The following is a 14281-nucleotide window of genomic DNA, read 5'->3' as shown; positions in this document are numbered from 1 at the left end:
AGTTAACCACGCTCCCCTTTTGAATCCTGTACAAATTTTGATTTTGTGCCCCTTATACCCGAGTCCAAATCACTTATATATATAGATACACGAGAAGAGTAATGGCACTCCTGGGATTGTCAAAAAAAATCACTAACCGCTATTCTGTTTACCGTCCTTTCGTCAACTTCTTCCCTATGCTGCCACATTCCTTTTAACACCATAGGTGCCTTAATTTTATCACCAAGCCTCCTCTGTGGCACACCTTTAGAAAATCCATACACAACATCCTCTGCATCTCTTTTATCAACGCATTCTGTTATTTGCTCAAAGAACTCTATTCAATTCGTCTCTTGCTGTAATACAGTTTTGCTGCTGATCAAGTGTAGGATGTGATATTCTCCTTTTCCTAAGACATACAAGATGCTACGCTGAGTGTTTATTTCTTTGTTTACTAAGGAGAGAATGAATAATATTGAAGAATGTTCAATGTTTCTCTCCATCGCAGCAATTTAACCACTCTACTAACCTAAGAGCCTTACATGTTGCTTTATTAACCCAGTTTAACCTTTCGACAAAAGAATTCACCAACAGACTTTCACTGTTTCTAATTCTCAATGCATAGCCACTAACACATGACAATGTGGAATTAAATCTGACATTTAGAGAATATTTTTAGTTAGAATATACGTCCAAAGAGCTCCAGGATAAAAGGTAAGAATGTATTGAGTTTGGGGGTCTGAGTGGTTAGAAGTTACCAGAGGCTGGGCCCTACTTTCCCTGGAAAAATCCCAGCTATATAACTCTGATTGATATTTTAACTTAAAATGTTACTCGTGTCAAACCACTACTTTAAGTACATTGTGCAGTACAAAGAATTGGTTTGTGTGCTGTCAATCCAGTTGACTGTAAAGGTCTAGGTGGAAAAATAGTTTGGGCAGTGTCAATCTGGAATTGAAACAACAACACAAAATTGACCATTAAGTTTGCAACCTCAAGCAGAAAGGCCAGAGGACATGTGTAGAAAACAAAACTCTTTATAATAGCATAAGGATGGAGGGTCCTCTTCTGGGTTACTTCAAGGATATTTCAACAACAGAAGAGAATAGTCATCTTGCTAATTCTATCCTTGGCCTAGTCTTTTATGTTTCAATGGTACAAAAATGCAAGTCATTCATTTCATTGGTCTGCCTTATTGCTTTCTGGTAACACAGCTTTTCATGGTAAAAACAATACTATGAATGTTATAGTTACTCCTCATTCTTGCAAGTTTTGTTAATATGATGTATAAATTGGTTTAAATCTTGGTATACCTACCTTGCACTCTGAAGCCTTATCTTAATCTGAGTTTTTTCTGTTAGAATTAATATTTAATTTGTACCCTAAGCATCAGTTTAATTTTAATCATCAGCTGGAATAAGTCCACAGTGTTATATTGCTAATAAGGCTAATCAGGCTTTGCAAACAGAAGCTTAAACACACTTTACTCTGTGACTTTAAAAGCAGAATCTCAGTGGGGCCCAGAAATTATTTGTTCAACTCTGGCCGCAAAGCTTTCTTGGTTTTTTCCTTTTTCTCCTCAGGACTGAACACTTCCAAAAAATGGCCACCCACTAGCCACAAGTGCTGCTGAATGTTGGCAGCCATTTTAAATAGGCAGCAGTATGTGCAGGAATCAGGCGGTCATTTTGTGAAGGTGTCCAGTACCTTAAAGAAAGGGATTAAACATCAAACAAAGTGGCTAAATCTGCAATGAGATTTGAAAGGTTTGTGATGTAAATAAACTACCATGTAATGTAACACTGATAAGAGTACGGTTGACCTAGTATAATTATAACATACTTCACTATCAGTAAATACAAACTTACAAACATTCTCCAATCAAACAAAACCTGGACAACATTGTTAGCCATGGTAAAATCGGCTGAAAACTTCCCCTAGACAATAAATAAGACATATTTAGCATAGTAGAAAAGCCTTTCAGAACTGAAAACCTTGCTTGAAATTAAACATAACTTTTGCACCATCATTCCTATTGTTTGAGTGCTTAACTTTATTAGTATTAACATGAGCTGAGAAATTATTATACTGTGCTTAAATGTCAACCTACCATTTTTGAAGTTGAAATATTCTCCAGTAAAATGTGTGGCCGAGACATCACCTGAAAATTGTTGAACAATATTACTTGATGTAGAAAACACAAATGCTTAATGAGCTAATCACGCCTTATTATTAATTTTCTAAAACGCTTCCAGAGATTTAATTATTCTGCACACTGATATTTCAATATCAGCTATTATGTCACTTTCGTAATGTTAATGCAATTTGACGGAAAGTAAGTCATGAAGAAATCTCTGAAAGCATGGAGCAAAACTTTGGTATATCACCTTGGTGTTAAAATATGCTGTGTCACAGAGTGATAAGAAGTGCTGTCAGAGGGGTGCGGATTGGATCTATGTAGCTCCACACCTCCACACAGCAGAGAGGGAAACACAAAGGCTGAGTCGTGACAGACACATGTGCCCAGTTCTTTGCAGTTTAGTTCAAAAACAGTATTGACTGAAACCTACAAGGGCATCCTCTGCATGTTCTCGTAGGGGAGACCATAAATCAAATCAATTTTATTTGCCATATGTATTACTACAATGGAATGTTTTTACTCCCCGATCACTTCCACAATAGGCTGTGGGAGCTCACAGAGACACGTCGCTATTCTACAGCGCCATGTTCAGTAAAAGTCAATTCAATTGCGTCTAATGGCAGTGGGAACGCGATGTCCATCAGCCGCTCCGTCTCCGTGGACTCCTCCTCCCTGTTGCCGGCTCCACAATATGGTGTCCTTCTTCTCACGCTCACCGTAAGAAGGATGACCAGAGATTGCTTTGCCGCGTAACTGCATTCTTGGCTGTAGTTTTGCTATTTCAGTGAAATGAAAATTAAAATGTTTCAAAATAGTGAGTGACAAACATTTGCACATTCCATTTTTTCATTCAGACTCATTGGGAAAAATATTCCAGTTCTAGCTGTAAGCCCCGTGACTAACGTCAGAAATTAGACCTTAGAAAATGGTTTGTAAAATAACCCTGTCATTCCGCTTGATCTTTTATCTGAAATGTTCACCCACATTTTAGCGCATGAAAAATGAAAGAGAGAAAGAATTGCATTTATATAGCACCTTTAGTGACCACCGGATGTCCCAAAGCACTTTACAGCCAATGAAGTACTTTTTGGAGTGTAGTCACTGTTGTAATGTAGGAAACGCGGCAGCCAATTTTGCACACAGCGAACTCCCGCAAACAGCAATGTGATAATGACCAGATAATCTGTTTTAGTGATGTTGATTGAGGGATAAATATTGGCCAGGACACCGGGGATAACTCCCCTGCTCTTCTTCGAAATAGTGTCATGGGATCTTTTAACACCCACCTGAGAGAGCAGACGAGGCCTCGGTTTAACATCTCATCCGAAAGACGGCACCTCTGACAGTGCAGCACACTCTCAGCACTGTACTGGAGTGTCAGCCTAGACTTTTGTGCTCAGGTCAGACTTGAACCCACACCATCCTTGACTCAGGGGCGAGGGTGCTACCAACTGAGCTGCGGCTGACACCATCAGTGAACGTGAATTCATGAACAGTGATCTTGACAAAGTCAAGTAAATATGTTTGAAAAAAATAACATTTTATATATACCCATGTATAAGCTATATACTACTGCAATTTTAAATACTCTATAGTGTGCAAAATTTACTTACCTTTGCACAGGGACAGAGCCCAGAGGACAACTAATACAAGCTTTCCCATTGTATTAGTTTTGGGCTGGAGTAGACACTAAGGTCATCCCAGAGAATTATTCTCTCCAGTGGAGAGTCTCTTCCTCAAATCCATTTATATAGCTGCTCTCCTCAGTCTCATTTGAATAGAATAAGGAAGTTCAAAGCAGTTGTTTGCTGAGCTTTTTGAGGATTTTGACTTTGACAGGGTGTGTAACCCTTTGGGTAATGAATCATTTCAGCCTCTTAAATATGAACACTTTTTGCATATCAAATGTCATACGGAGTTTTCTGTACTTTGATTCATTTTCTCTTATATTAAACATCCTATTTATCAATAAATCTCATTTCCCTGCACGCAATTGAACATATTAGTGTGACAAGTTTCTGCGGCAATAGGTGCATCAGTTGCTTCAGACTCAGGATTTTCCTTGGAATTCTGCGCCTCACCGCCTGAGACAATTACAAACTCATTGCTCAGTGAAAACCGAAATGCTCCCAATGTTGCTACTAATTCGGATACATTTTCTAATAGTATTTGGAAAATATAACAAGGCAGAACCTAATTGGGGGGAATTGAATTTTTGCTCCATTTTAACACTGACCACAAGACAGGACTGCTTATTAATTTCACTAACATAACAACGTATACACTTTGGTGGTAGAAAAGGAAGCTCCAAGCACACTGGTCGAACAGAAGATTAACAGCCCAATGTTAACCTGGACGGAGTGTGTTATGCGTGGGCTGGGACGAGAGTGCAGCGTGCAGGAGCTGGGGTGGGAGAGAAGCCCTTCTGAAGGCTGCAGCGTGAAGCCCGGGCCAATTTAACTTCCATGCCTCATTTAAATGGAAGAAACGCAAGTCCTGCTTGAATCCAGCGGGAATGAGGCAGAATCTTGGGGGTGGGAGCAGATGTTGGGTAGCTGGAGGCGGCCACTGGGGACCTGAAGGAATGGTCACTGTCAATAAGGTAAATTGTCGCAGGGGGGTGAGTTCGATGGGAGTTGTGGATAAGGACTATCCAGTTTGATGGTGTTGTTGGCTTTCCCAAGGTTCAAGCTGTAATATATGACGCCAAAGTTGCTTTGCATGCTCCTGCACTCAACCCCTTCAAATTCCTGAGCAGAAAGTGCTGCCACTCATTAAATGTCCAGATTGTGTGTTGCAACATCAAAAAAAAAGCCTGCACGTCAGTTGGAGATTTGCTGGAAGTTGCTGTGATGCATTCATCTTTTGGAATTCCCTGACCTGTTCAAGTAAGGAAATCGTATGAACAGATATTGGGTGACGAGGATAGCCCCATCTCCCACGAACAATGGTCCCTCTAAGAGTTGCACCAACAGCTGCAGAGGGGCGTTTAATGCCTCTACCAGAGTGGTCATTGAGAGCACCATCCTGAAGGGACTCTTGTTGTTTAGACAGGTCAGGAGGGGCTCTGTAATATGCTCCAGATCATGCGTCCCACACAGTTGTAGCCTGGTTTGTCCTGCACCAATTACAATGTAAAAAGGCCTGGACATGGACACTCCTGGGGAGGTGGTCCAAACTGCTTTAGAAGCAGAACTACATGGAGGAGAGCATCAGGATGACCATCACTCAGAAGATTCCTCAGTGACTGCTCCGAGGGAGATCAGAGCACAACTGATCAATGAAGTCTTCTCATCTGTTTAACACAGTACCTTTCTCATAAATCCCATTAATCCTTATCCCAATCTTCAAATATAGGACAAAGCCTTTAATCCATCCTGGAACATCACATTACATCACATATTTTTATCCCTACATGACCATGAAATTCTTAACCCTTTTCTGAATGACTATAAACTCCATGAATAATGAAATATGACATAATATAACAAACTCCAAAATGAACAGGAGCCAACTTGCTCTTCCCTGTCAGCGGGCTTCCCCTTGGTGGTTACACGTGGCTTTGTTTCTCCTAGTCTAGTGCCTCTCCGAGTGCCACCTGCGGCCCAGTATTATGGGAAGTGGTTGGCTGCTCCTTTGTTGCAAAAGGCTCATAGGACTGAGGTGGCCTCCCTCCCATGGTAGCTTGTTCCTGGGTGGGGACCTCTACTGGCTCTGTCTATGGAGCCTGCATCTGGGCAGCCCGATGGTGCCTCCTACAGGCCAGTGCCATGGTACTCTGAGGGGGGAGGTCGGACGCCCAGCATGGGTCTGCTATCCTGAGAATGGCAGCCCTAGACAGATCTATCTCAGTCATCACCATTCCACTGGACTCTGGATCTGTGTCCCCACTGATCAGTGAGCGAGCTGGTCTAATGGCAGCTCTCAGATCCTGAAAACCCTGAGAGACAGACGCCCCCAAGGTCTGGAAGCCAATACACAGGGTACTGCCTAATCTGTCCTCTCCTGTTACCAGATTTGCAGTTTGTGCTTCCATGGAGGAGGAGGGATTGAATTCACACTGGCTGCTTCTTAGTTGGGGGTCTGATGTAGATTCCAACAAAACCCCCAACTGCTCCATCGATGCCTGCAATGAAGAGAAAGAATCCTTGGCGTTGCTTCAAATAAGGGTGTAGACTCCACAGTCACACCTGTCAGTTGCTGTACATCCTCGGGCACTGACCTCAGAGCCTGCACGTTTGGTGTGATATTCCTCAAATATCCTTTTCAGGCACATAGCCGAATTTTGGCTCCCATGACTCTGAAGCTGCCGGGGAGGTGGCACATTCTTGCCCATTCCCCACTCGGCCATTTCCATCGAGCTCTGTGACACACCTGGTGCCAAATCCTCACTACCTCCCCTAGTGATAATATCTGAGATGGTATGTGGGAGTGAAGAAGCCGGTGATGTAGATATGATCAGTAGTGTGGTTTCCAGAATACCAACATTGGGTAGATCTTTGCTTTGTGATATTAGTTAACTAGACAGCCGCATTTCCAAGGAATTCCCTTACACGAAAACATGGTTAGAAGCAGCAAGCTGCAACCATCACATGGGTGCAGCCCATTCATTCAAGTTTTCTTTCCTCTGATCTCTGATACAGACACTCCAATTGATTTTTGCTATCATAAGACCAACTAGTTGTACGTCCTAGTAATTACATCACATTATGCTTTCAGTCAGATATCTACCAAAAGTCACCAGCAAGAGGTGAAGAAACTTACAGTCGCTTTAATAACCAGGTCGAAAAAGATGAACTTTTAAAGTTAAAGCAAGCTGTAGTGTCCCATTGTACTACTATTCATGTTTTACATAGGAACAGGAGTAGGCTATCAGCCCCTCGAGCCTGTTCAATTAGATGATGGTTGATCTGTACCTCAACCCTATTTACCCACCTTTGATTCATACCCCTCGCTACCCTTACCCAACAAAAATCTATCAGTTGACCCAGCATCCACAGCCTTTTGGAGGAAGAGAGTTCCATATTTTATTAGCCTCTGTATGATTGTTAATAATTGTTGGCTTATTTTAAATAATTAACGAAAGAAAAACTTGCATTTATATAGCACCTTTCATGACTTCAGGACACCCCAATGTGCTTTAAAACCAATGAAGTACTTTTGAAACTTAGTCACGATTGTAATGTAGGAAATGCGGCAGCCAACTTGCGCACAGCAAGCTCCCGCAAACAGCAATTTGATAATGACCAGATCATCTGTTTAGTGATGTTGATTGAGGGATAAATATTGGCCAGGACACCGGGGAGAATGCCCCTGCTCTTCTTCAAAATAGTGCCATAGGATCTCTTACATCCACCTGAGAGAGCTGACGGGGCCTCGGTTTAACATCTCATCTGAAAGACGGCACCTCCGACAGTGCAGCACTCCCTCAGTGCTGCACTGGAGTGTCAGCCTAGATTTCTGTGCTCAAGTTTCTAGAGTGGGTCTCGAATCATTACCTTCTGTCTCAGAAGCAAGAGTGCTACTAACTGAGCCACAGCTGACACGTTAAAGATCATATGGGCGGTGGGAAGCTGGCGAGCAAAGATTTGTGTCGGTATCTGAGAATCATACACGGTGCAGCAACGGTTGCAGGTGATGAGAATATGTTTCCCGCTTACATCAGTTTGCAAACCGAGCTCATGCTCCAAATGTACCCTCCTTTTCTCTATCTTCCTATTCTCTCTTCATGGCCTGGCTAGCTGCAGACACTCCGTGTGCAAATGAATATCCTCCGACAAACATATTAGCCCTACACTGATGCTCAGAATGCGGGGATAATCCAACCGCATAGCAGGAGGTTTACAATCTCACAGACCAATCTTCTGTTGGATGCAAGAATGTTGGTTGTCTCAATACAGACACTGAACTTACACAAACAATGGCCCTGATAATAACAGGGAGGCGAGGAGGGTGCAGGGAGGAGGTTTCGCGGCCGGGAAATCCGGGGTAGTACAGGTTTCTGCCAAATTTAACAGTAGGACCTGCTTTTAAAAGTATTTCTGTGTTTCCTGGCAGCAGCCAGCCAGATTGAAGGCTGGTGGTTGTCGGGTGGGGAGGCCTGCGGCTCCAGGCCACAGCCGGGGATCTGTCATCGGGAGGGATAGGTCATCAGGTGGGGATCTGTAATCGGGAGGGGATCTGTCATCGGGAGGGAAAAGTCATCAGGTGGGGATCTGTCATCGGGAGGGGATCTGTCATCGGGAGGGAAAGGTCATCAGGTGGGGAGCAGTCATCGGGAGGGATAGGTCATCAGGTGGGGAGCAGTCGTCGGGAGGGATAGGTCATCAGGTGGGGAGCAGTCATCGGGAGGGAGAGTCAAACAGATCATGGGGGATCATGGGGGCGGTCACACAGATCATGGGGTGTCACGGGGGCGGTCATACAGATCGCGGGGATCAGGCAGACCACGGGGGGGGCCGACAGATCGCATGGGGGGTCAAGGGGGCGGTTATACAGATCGTGGGGGGTCACAGGGGCGGTCATACAGATCATGGGGGGTCACGGGGACAGTCATACAGATTGCAGGGGCTCACGGGGGCGGTCATACAGATCGTGGGGGTGTGGACAGATTGCGTGGGGGTCACGGGGCGGTCATACAGATCGCGGGGGCTCACAGGGGTGGTCGTACAGATCGTGGGCTCACGGGGGCGGTCATACAGATCGCAGGGGCTCACAGGGATGGTCATACAGATCGTGGGGGGTCATGGGGATGGTCATACAGATTGTGGAGGGTTACGGGGCGGGCATACAGATCGTGGGGGGCCACGGGGCGGTCATACAGATTGCAGGGGCTCACGGGGCGGTCATACAGATCGTGGGGTCACGGGGCGGTCATACAGATTGCGGGTGCTCACAGGGGCGGTCATACAGATCGTGGGGGTTCATGGGGGCGGTCATACGGATCGTGGGGGGTCACGGGGACGGTCATACAGATCGTGGGGGGTCACCGGGGCAGTCATACAGATCGCGGGGGTCTGACAGATCGCGGGGGGGTGGACAGATCACGGGGGCTCATGGGGGCGGTCATACAGATCGCGGGGGTCACGGGGCAGTCATACAGATCGCGGGGGGGACAGATCGCGGGGAGTCGGACAGATCGTGAGGGGGCGGACAGACCACGGGGGAGGACAGATCGCGGGGGGCGGACAGATCGGGAGGGGGCGGACAGATCGCGGGGGGGGTGGACAGATCGCGGGAGGCGGACAGATCGCGGGGGTCGGACAGATCGCGGGGGGCCGGACAGATTGAGGTGGGCGGACAGATCGCGGGGGGTGGACAGAACGCGGGGGGGCGGACAGATCGCGGGGGTCGGACAGATCGCGGGGGGTCGGACGGATCGGGAGGGGGTGGACAGATCGCGGGGGGGCGGACAGATCGCGGGGGGGCTGGACAGACCGCGGGGGTCGGACAGATCGCGGGGGGGCGGACAGATCGAGGTGGGCGGACAGATCGCGGGGGGTGGACAGAACGCGGGGGGGCGGACAGATCGCGGGGGTCGGACAGATCGCGGGGGGCGGACAGATCGCGGGGGGTCGGACGGATCGGGAGGGGGTGGACAGATCGCGGGGGGGCGGACAGATCGCGGGGGGCTGGACAGACCGCGGGGGGGCGGACAGATCGCGGGGGGGCGGACAGATCGCGGGGGGCTGGACAGACCGCGGGGGGGCGGACAGATCGCGGGGGGGCGGACAGATCGCGGGGGGCTGGACAGATCGCGAGGGGGCGGACAGATCGAGGTGGGCGGACAGATCGCGGGGGGTGGACAGAACGCGGGGGGGCGGACAGATCGCGGGGGTCGGACAGATCGCGGGGGGTCGGACGGATCGGGAGGGGGTGGACAGATCGCGGGGGGGTGGACAGATCGCGGGGGGCTGGACAGACCGCGGGGGGGCGGACAGATCGCGGGGGGGCGGACAGATCGCGGGGGGCTGGACAGATCGCGAGGGGGCGGACAGATCGCGGGGGGTCAGACGGATCGGGAGGGGGTGGACAGATCGCGGGGGGGCGGACAGATCGCGGGGGGGCGGACAGATCGCGGGGGGGCGGACAGATCGCGGGGGGCGGACAGATCGCGGGGGGCGGACAGATCGCGGGGGGGCGGACAGATCGCGGGGGGGCGGACAGATCGCGGGGGGGCGGACAGATCGCGGGGGCGGACAGATCGCGGGGGGCGGACAGATTGTGGGTGGCAGACAGATCGCGGGGGGGCAGACAGATCGCGGGGGGCAGACAGATCGCGGGGGCAGACAGATCGCGGGGGCAGACAGATCGCGGGGGGGCGGACAGATCGCGGGGGGCGGACAGATCGCGGGGGGCGGACAGATCGCAGTGGATCAGCAGATCGCGGGGGGGCGGTGGCGTTTTACAGGTTTGTTTGTTGGGTTGAGGAGGAGACATTCCTGCTTCTCCTGGCCCAGAAGCCGTGCTGTAAAGATACTTTCCTGATGGATCCAGCCCTTCACTCCTCCCTTCAGCTGCCAGGTTTCCCAAGGCCTGGGAAACGCTGCCTGCAGAAGTTGAAAATAAAAGTTACGGTAAAATGGAAGCACTCAGCTTCCATAAAATATTTTTAAGGAAGACAACCTGTTTCCTGAGAATGGGTTGGTCTCCGGGCACCCTCCCCAGTTCCTCCAGCCCACCTCCTTTGAAGCCGAAAATGTGCAGGTTGGGATTGGGTTGCCCATTTTTTAATTTTTAACCCCCCCCCCCGGTTTCCCCTCCGCACCCACCCTGGGGATTGAAATTACCCCCAATGTCTTCTAACACAAGACGAAGTTACACTAAAGCCCTAATGTTTCTAGGTTCTGCTGGCAGAACTAAGCCTTTCTGGGTCACAATAGTAGGCTCACAAGCTAATGCGCCAAATTCTCAGCAACGCAAAAGGTTTGGATGTCAGCGCAAGTCTCAATAAATGGAAATGAAAATGGGTGGGTTCTATAACAGGTTGGATGTACACTTGAAGTGCTGTAAACTATAGGGCTACGGACCAAGAGCTGGGAATTGCGATTAGGCTGGAGAGCTCTTTGCTGGCCCACGCAGACACGATGGGCCGAAATGGCCTCCTTCCGTGCTGTAACTTTCTATGATTCTATGATTCTATATAACAGGCAGGTGATTCGTTCCACTATCACCGACGATGAAGGTGAGAATTACCCCCACTGCTTCTTGCCACTTCAGTGTTCCCCTTAGATAGATCAAAGTGCAGCAAACACAAAGTCAATCGCAGACTGAACGTGAGAACAGATATTTCATGCGGAAATACATTTATCACTAATTAGCGTGTGAGTTAGCTAAGAAACTCAAGCAAACAATTTAACAGTGGAATAAAACGCCCAAGTAGGACATTTTTAACACTTTAGTCAAACAACTAAAGAATTGATTGTTTATTTTGCTTGGGCACGGTCACTTGTTAACAGACAGTTAGAGTAAGTCAGATTGCTTACAAAATCTCCGTGATGTTACAATGATTTGTAATACAAAGGACATAAAATAAGCATGAGGTTTCAAACTGTAGGGGGTGGCCTGCGGGGTCCAGTCAGTTATGCCTCTGACTGTTTATGAGCGGTTCGAATCGCTCCCACGCCCCTGGGTTCTAGACACCGGACTTAGGTACAAGGCGACGGTACAGAGAGGACTCGAGTAGACAGGTGATTGGATGTAAACAAAAACCAAGATTTTATTGAAGAGGAAAAATTGATACAATCTTATGGAAAATGACTAGTGTACACTTCTACAGGCAAAAATACCAAAGAATAACTATACTTATACATGGAATGGGGAACACACGGCACATCGAGGGAAAACAACTATCTTAACAATCCCCTTATCCTTATCCCACCCCCTATACCTAACTAGATTAAGCTATGAGGGGTCAGAACTTCATGCTCACCAATCAAAAGGGTTTGTTGGGCTCAAAACAGCGGCGGGGTTCGGGGTTCGCTCTTGGTGGTCTCTGGAGCCTGCCGTCATCACGTGGTCTCCGGGCGCTGCAAGGGCGCTGTCCAGATTCGAGTACCCCAAAGTTAAAGTCTCCGTTTGGGTACTTTACCTTGCAGGGATGATTCTTCGTCGCCAGCCGACAGTTTGAGTTGGTGTACAGATATTCGCAGGTCGGCCAAGGCTGAAGGCCCGATAATTTGAAGCCTACCCCCAGCCCGTCTCCTCAGTTCATCTCCTCAGTTGGTCTTCCTCAGGTGGTCTTCCCTCCTCCCCTCATCGCGTCCCGCCTCGCCTGGCCTGAATTGTCCGTGTCCGCCCGACCCGGTGCCGGGGCGATTCCAGATGGAGTGGGGAAAGGCACGGGCAAAGGCCAGGGGGTAAGCGCGGGACGGGGAAAGAGTGGCAGCCATGAGGGCGAGGGGCCGAAGAGCGGAGAGAGAAGAGAAGAGCAGAGTGCGATTGCTACCCGGGGGCCTTCAATTATACTCTTTTCGAAAACCCTTATCTGCGCGCTAAGTCAGGTTAGTTCTTTGTCTTAATCTTGGCGGGCTATTTTAAATAGTGGTAGCAATCCATACTAACTGTTTTTAGATGGCCGGTAATCGTGTCTACCAGCCCGATAATCGAATTGTATTGTCATGAATGTTCCTTGATGGGCCTGTCCAGCCTCGATGGTTCTTTTAATCTGTTAGCGATTATATATGTAGACTGCTTGATGGCCTTAACTATAGGCCTAAACTGATTTTAGATTTGTCTCCAATTCGGTCTAATGCATAGTTCAGAGTCCTGTCTGGTTTCAAAATACAAAATCTGTACCTGGTCTGTGTCCAATGTTGGAGGAAGGGACATGACAAGGAGTTCCCTAGTCAGCGGAATTGGCGGGGCCACTATGTCAGCATAAACGGGGACTCGCCCGTGTAGCTAAATGTTTTTATTCCATCTGTTTTTGGTGTATTATAACAAAGATTGTGTTGCATCGGGTTATGACTCTAAGGTGAGTCTGTACATAGCATAAATGTTTCTCCGGTAGGGGATATCTACTCAACTCCGTTTTCGGGATGAGGAAAGTGCATGTGCGAGGTACACTCCATAGTCAGGTAAACTACGGGGAAGGTCAGTTGGGGGGGGGAACAGATTTATGCTCACCCTAAAACATTCATGATACAAAAGACGATTTGAGATGTCCATTGTATCACAGGGGGGACTGTAGGATTCGCAAAAATCCAGGAAAATACAGTCTACATTGTAAAACCCCTGAAATGGCCACATTTTATGAACACAAGATGGAGTTGGCAGATCACGTGACTCATTTCAGAAGGACATACCACTGCAGTATCTTACAGAAACCTGAGTCACCACCGATTAGAAGATTCCAGAACTGACTGCAATTGATATGGTAAAATGGTTACAGTAGTAACGAAGTCAAAACAAAAGTATTTACACCTCAAGGTGTGTTAATTGCTAGCAAAACGCAAACCCATCTCTGAAATCGCAGAGCACAGACGAAACCTATTATCTGTACCAAACTCAGACGGACACAGGACAGATCCCATTAGTTTCATTTACAAGACATTGAATTAAAGTACCCGCTTTTGTCAAAGCAGCCTGCCCATTACTTTAACAAAAGAAAACCCCTGATTTGGCGCCAAGATAAGAGCAAGAAAACAGTATAACTGTGGGGGAAAAGAGACAAAAACACAGTTTCACACAGACACGAGGTCAAAAAGGCATAGCGAGTGGAGAGGTTCGATTACGGTTCGAGGAGCACGGAGGGCCTACAAGTTCGAGCAGGAGAGCAGATTCAGGAGCCGGTCCCATAAGGAAGATTGGAGATCCCGGACAATACAGGAGCACCAAGGTCAAGGACAGTTTTTTTTAAAACGCTGGTGAGCATAGAGGCCCAACTCCACCTAGCTGATCTAGTTGAGGTATACTTTAGACGGGAGGGTTTTTAATATTAAGGGCTTTGTAATTCGGGAGTGTTATTCATCCTTCGTTGTGCCGTGCGCTTTCTCCACCCCTGTTTTATTATATCGCTGATCTAGAATTGATGTATTATGATAGTCAAAGTAACTCTTGTGTGTTAAATTTTAGTTCCCATTGAGAGGCGTGTTCATGATTTTTGTCTGCATTGTTTCTTCATTCTCTATGTTTTATTCTCCTTAAAAATAAAGATACCTT

At 47.7% G+C, this 14281-nt stretch overlaps 1 protein-coding gene across 1 annotated transcript in view; it reads right to left on the bottom strand.

Moving 5' to 3' along the window:
- The window catches only part of LOC147105630 (mucin-5AC-like), a 144492-nt gene extending 140711 nt beyond the window's left edge, over window positions 1–3781 (bottom strand). Inside the window, exon 1 of the mRNA XM_086010930.1 lies at window positions 3733–3781. Coding sequence (XP_085867056.1) covers window positions 3733–3781 — 49 coding nt within the window. The remainder of the gene's footprint in view (window positions 1–3732) is intronic.
- Between the last annotated feature and the right edge of the window lie 10500 nt (window positions 3782–14281).

The sequence above is a fragment of the Somniosus microcephalus genome, chromosome 17 (genome assembly GCF_052327205.1).
Source record: "Somniosus microcephalus isolate GS21.2 chromosome 17, FLI_Smic_1.0, whole genome shotgun sequence".
NCBI classification, from domain to species: Eukaryota; Metazoa; Chordata; class Chondrichthyes; order Squaliformes; family Somniosidae; genus Somniosus; species Somniosus microcephalus.
The sequence above is the reverse complement of the archived record's forward strand: the minus strand, read 5'-3'. Positions and strand labels throughout refer to the sequence as shown.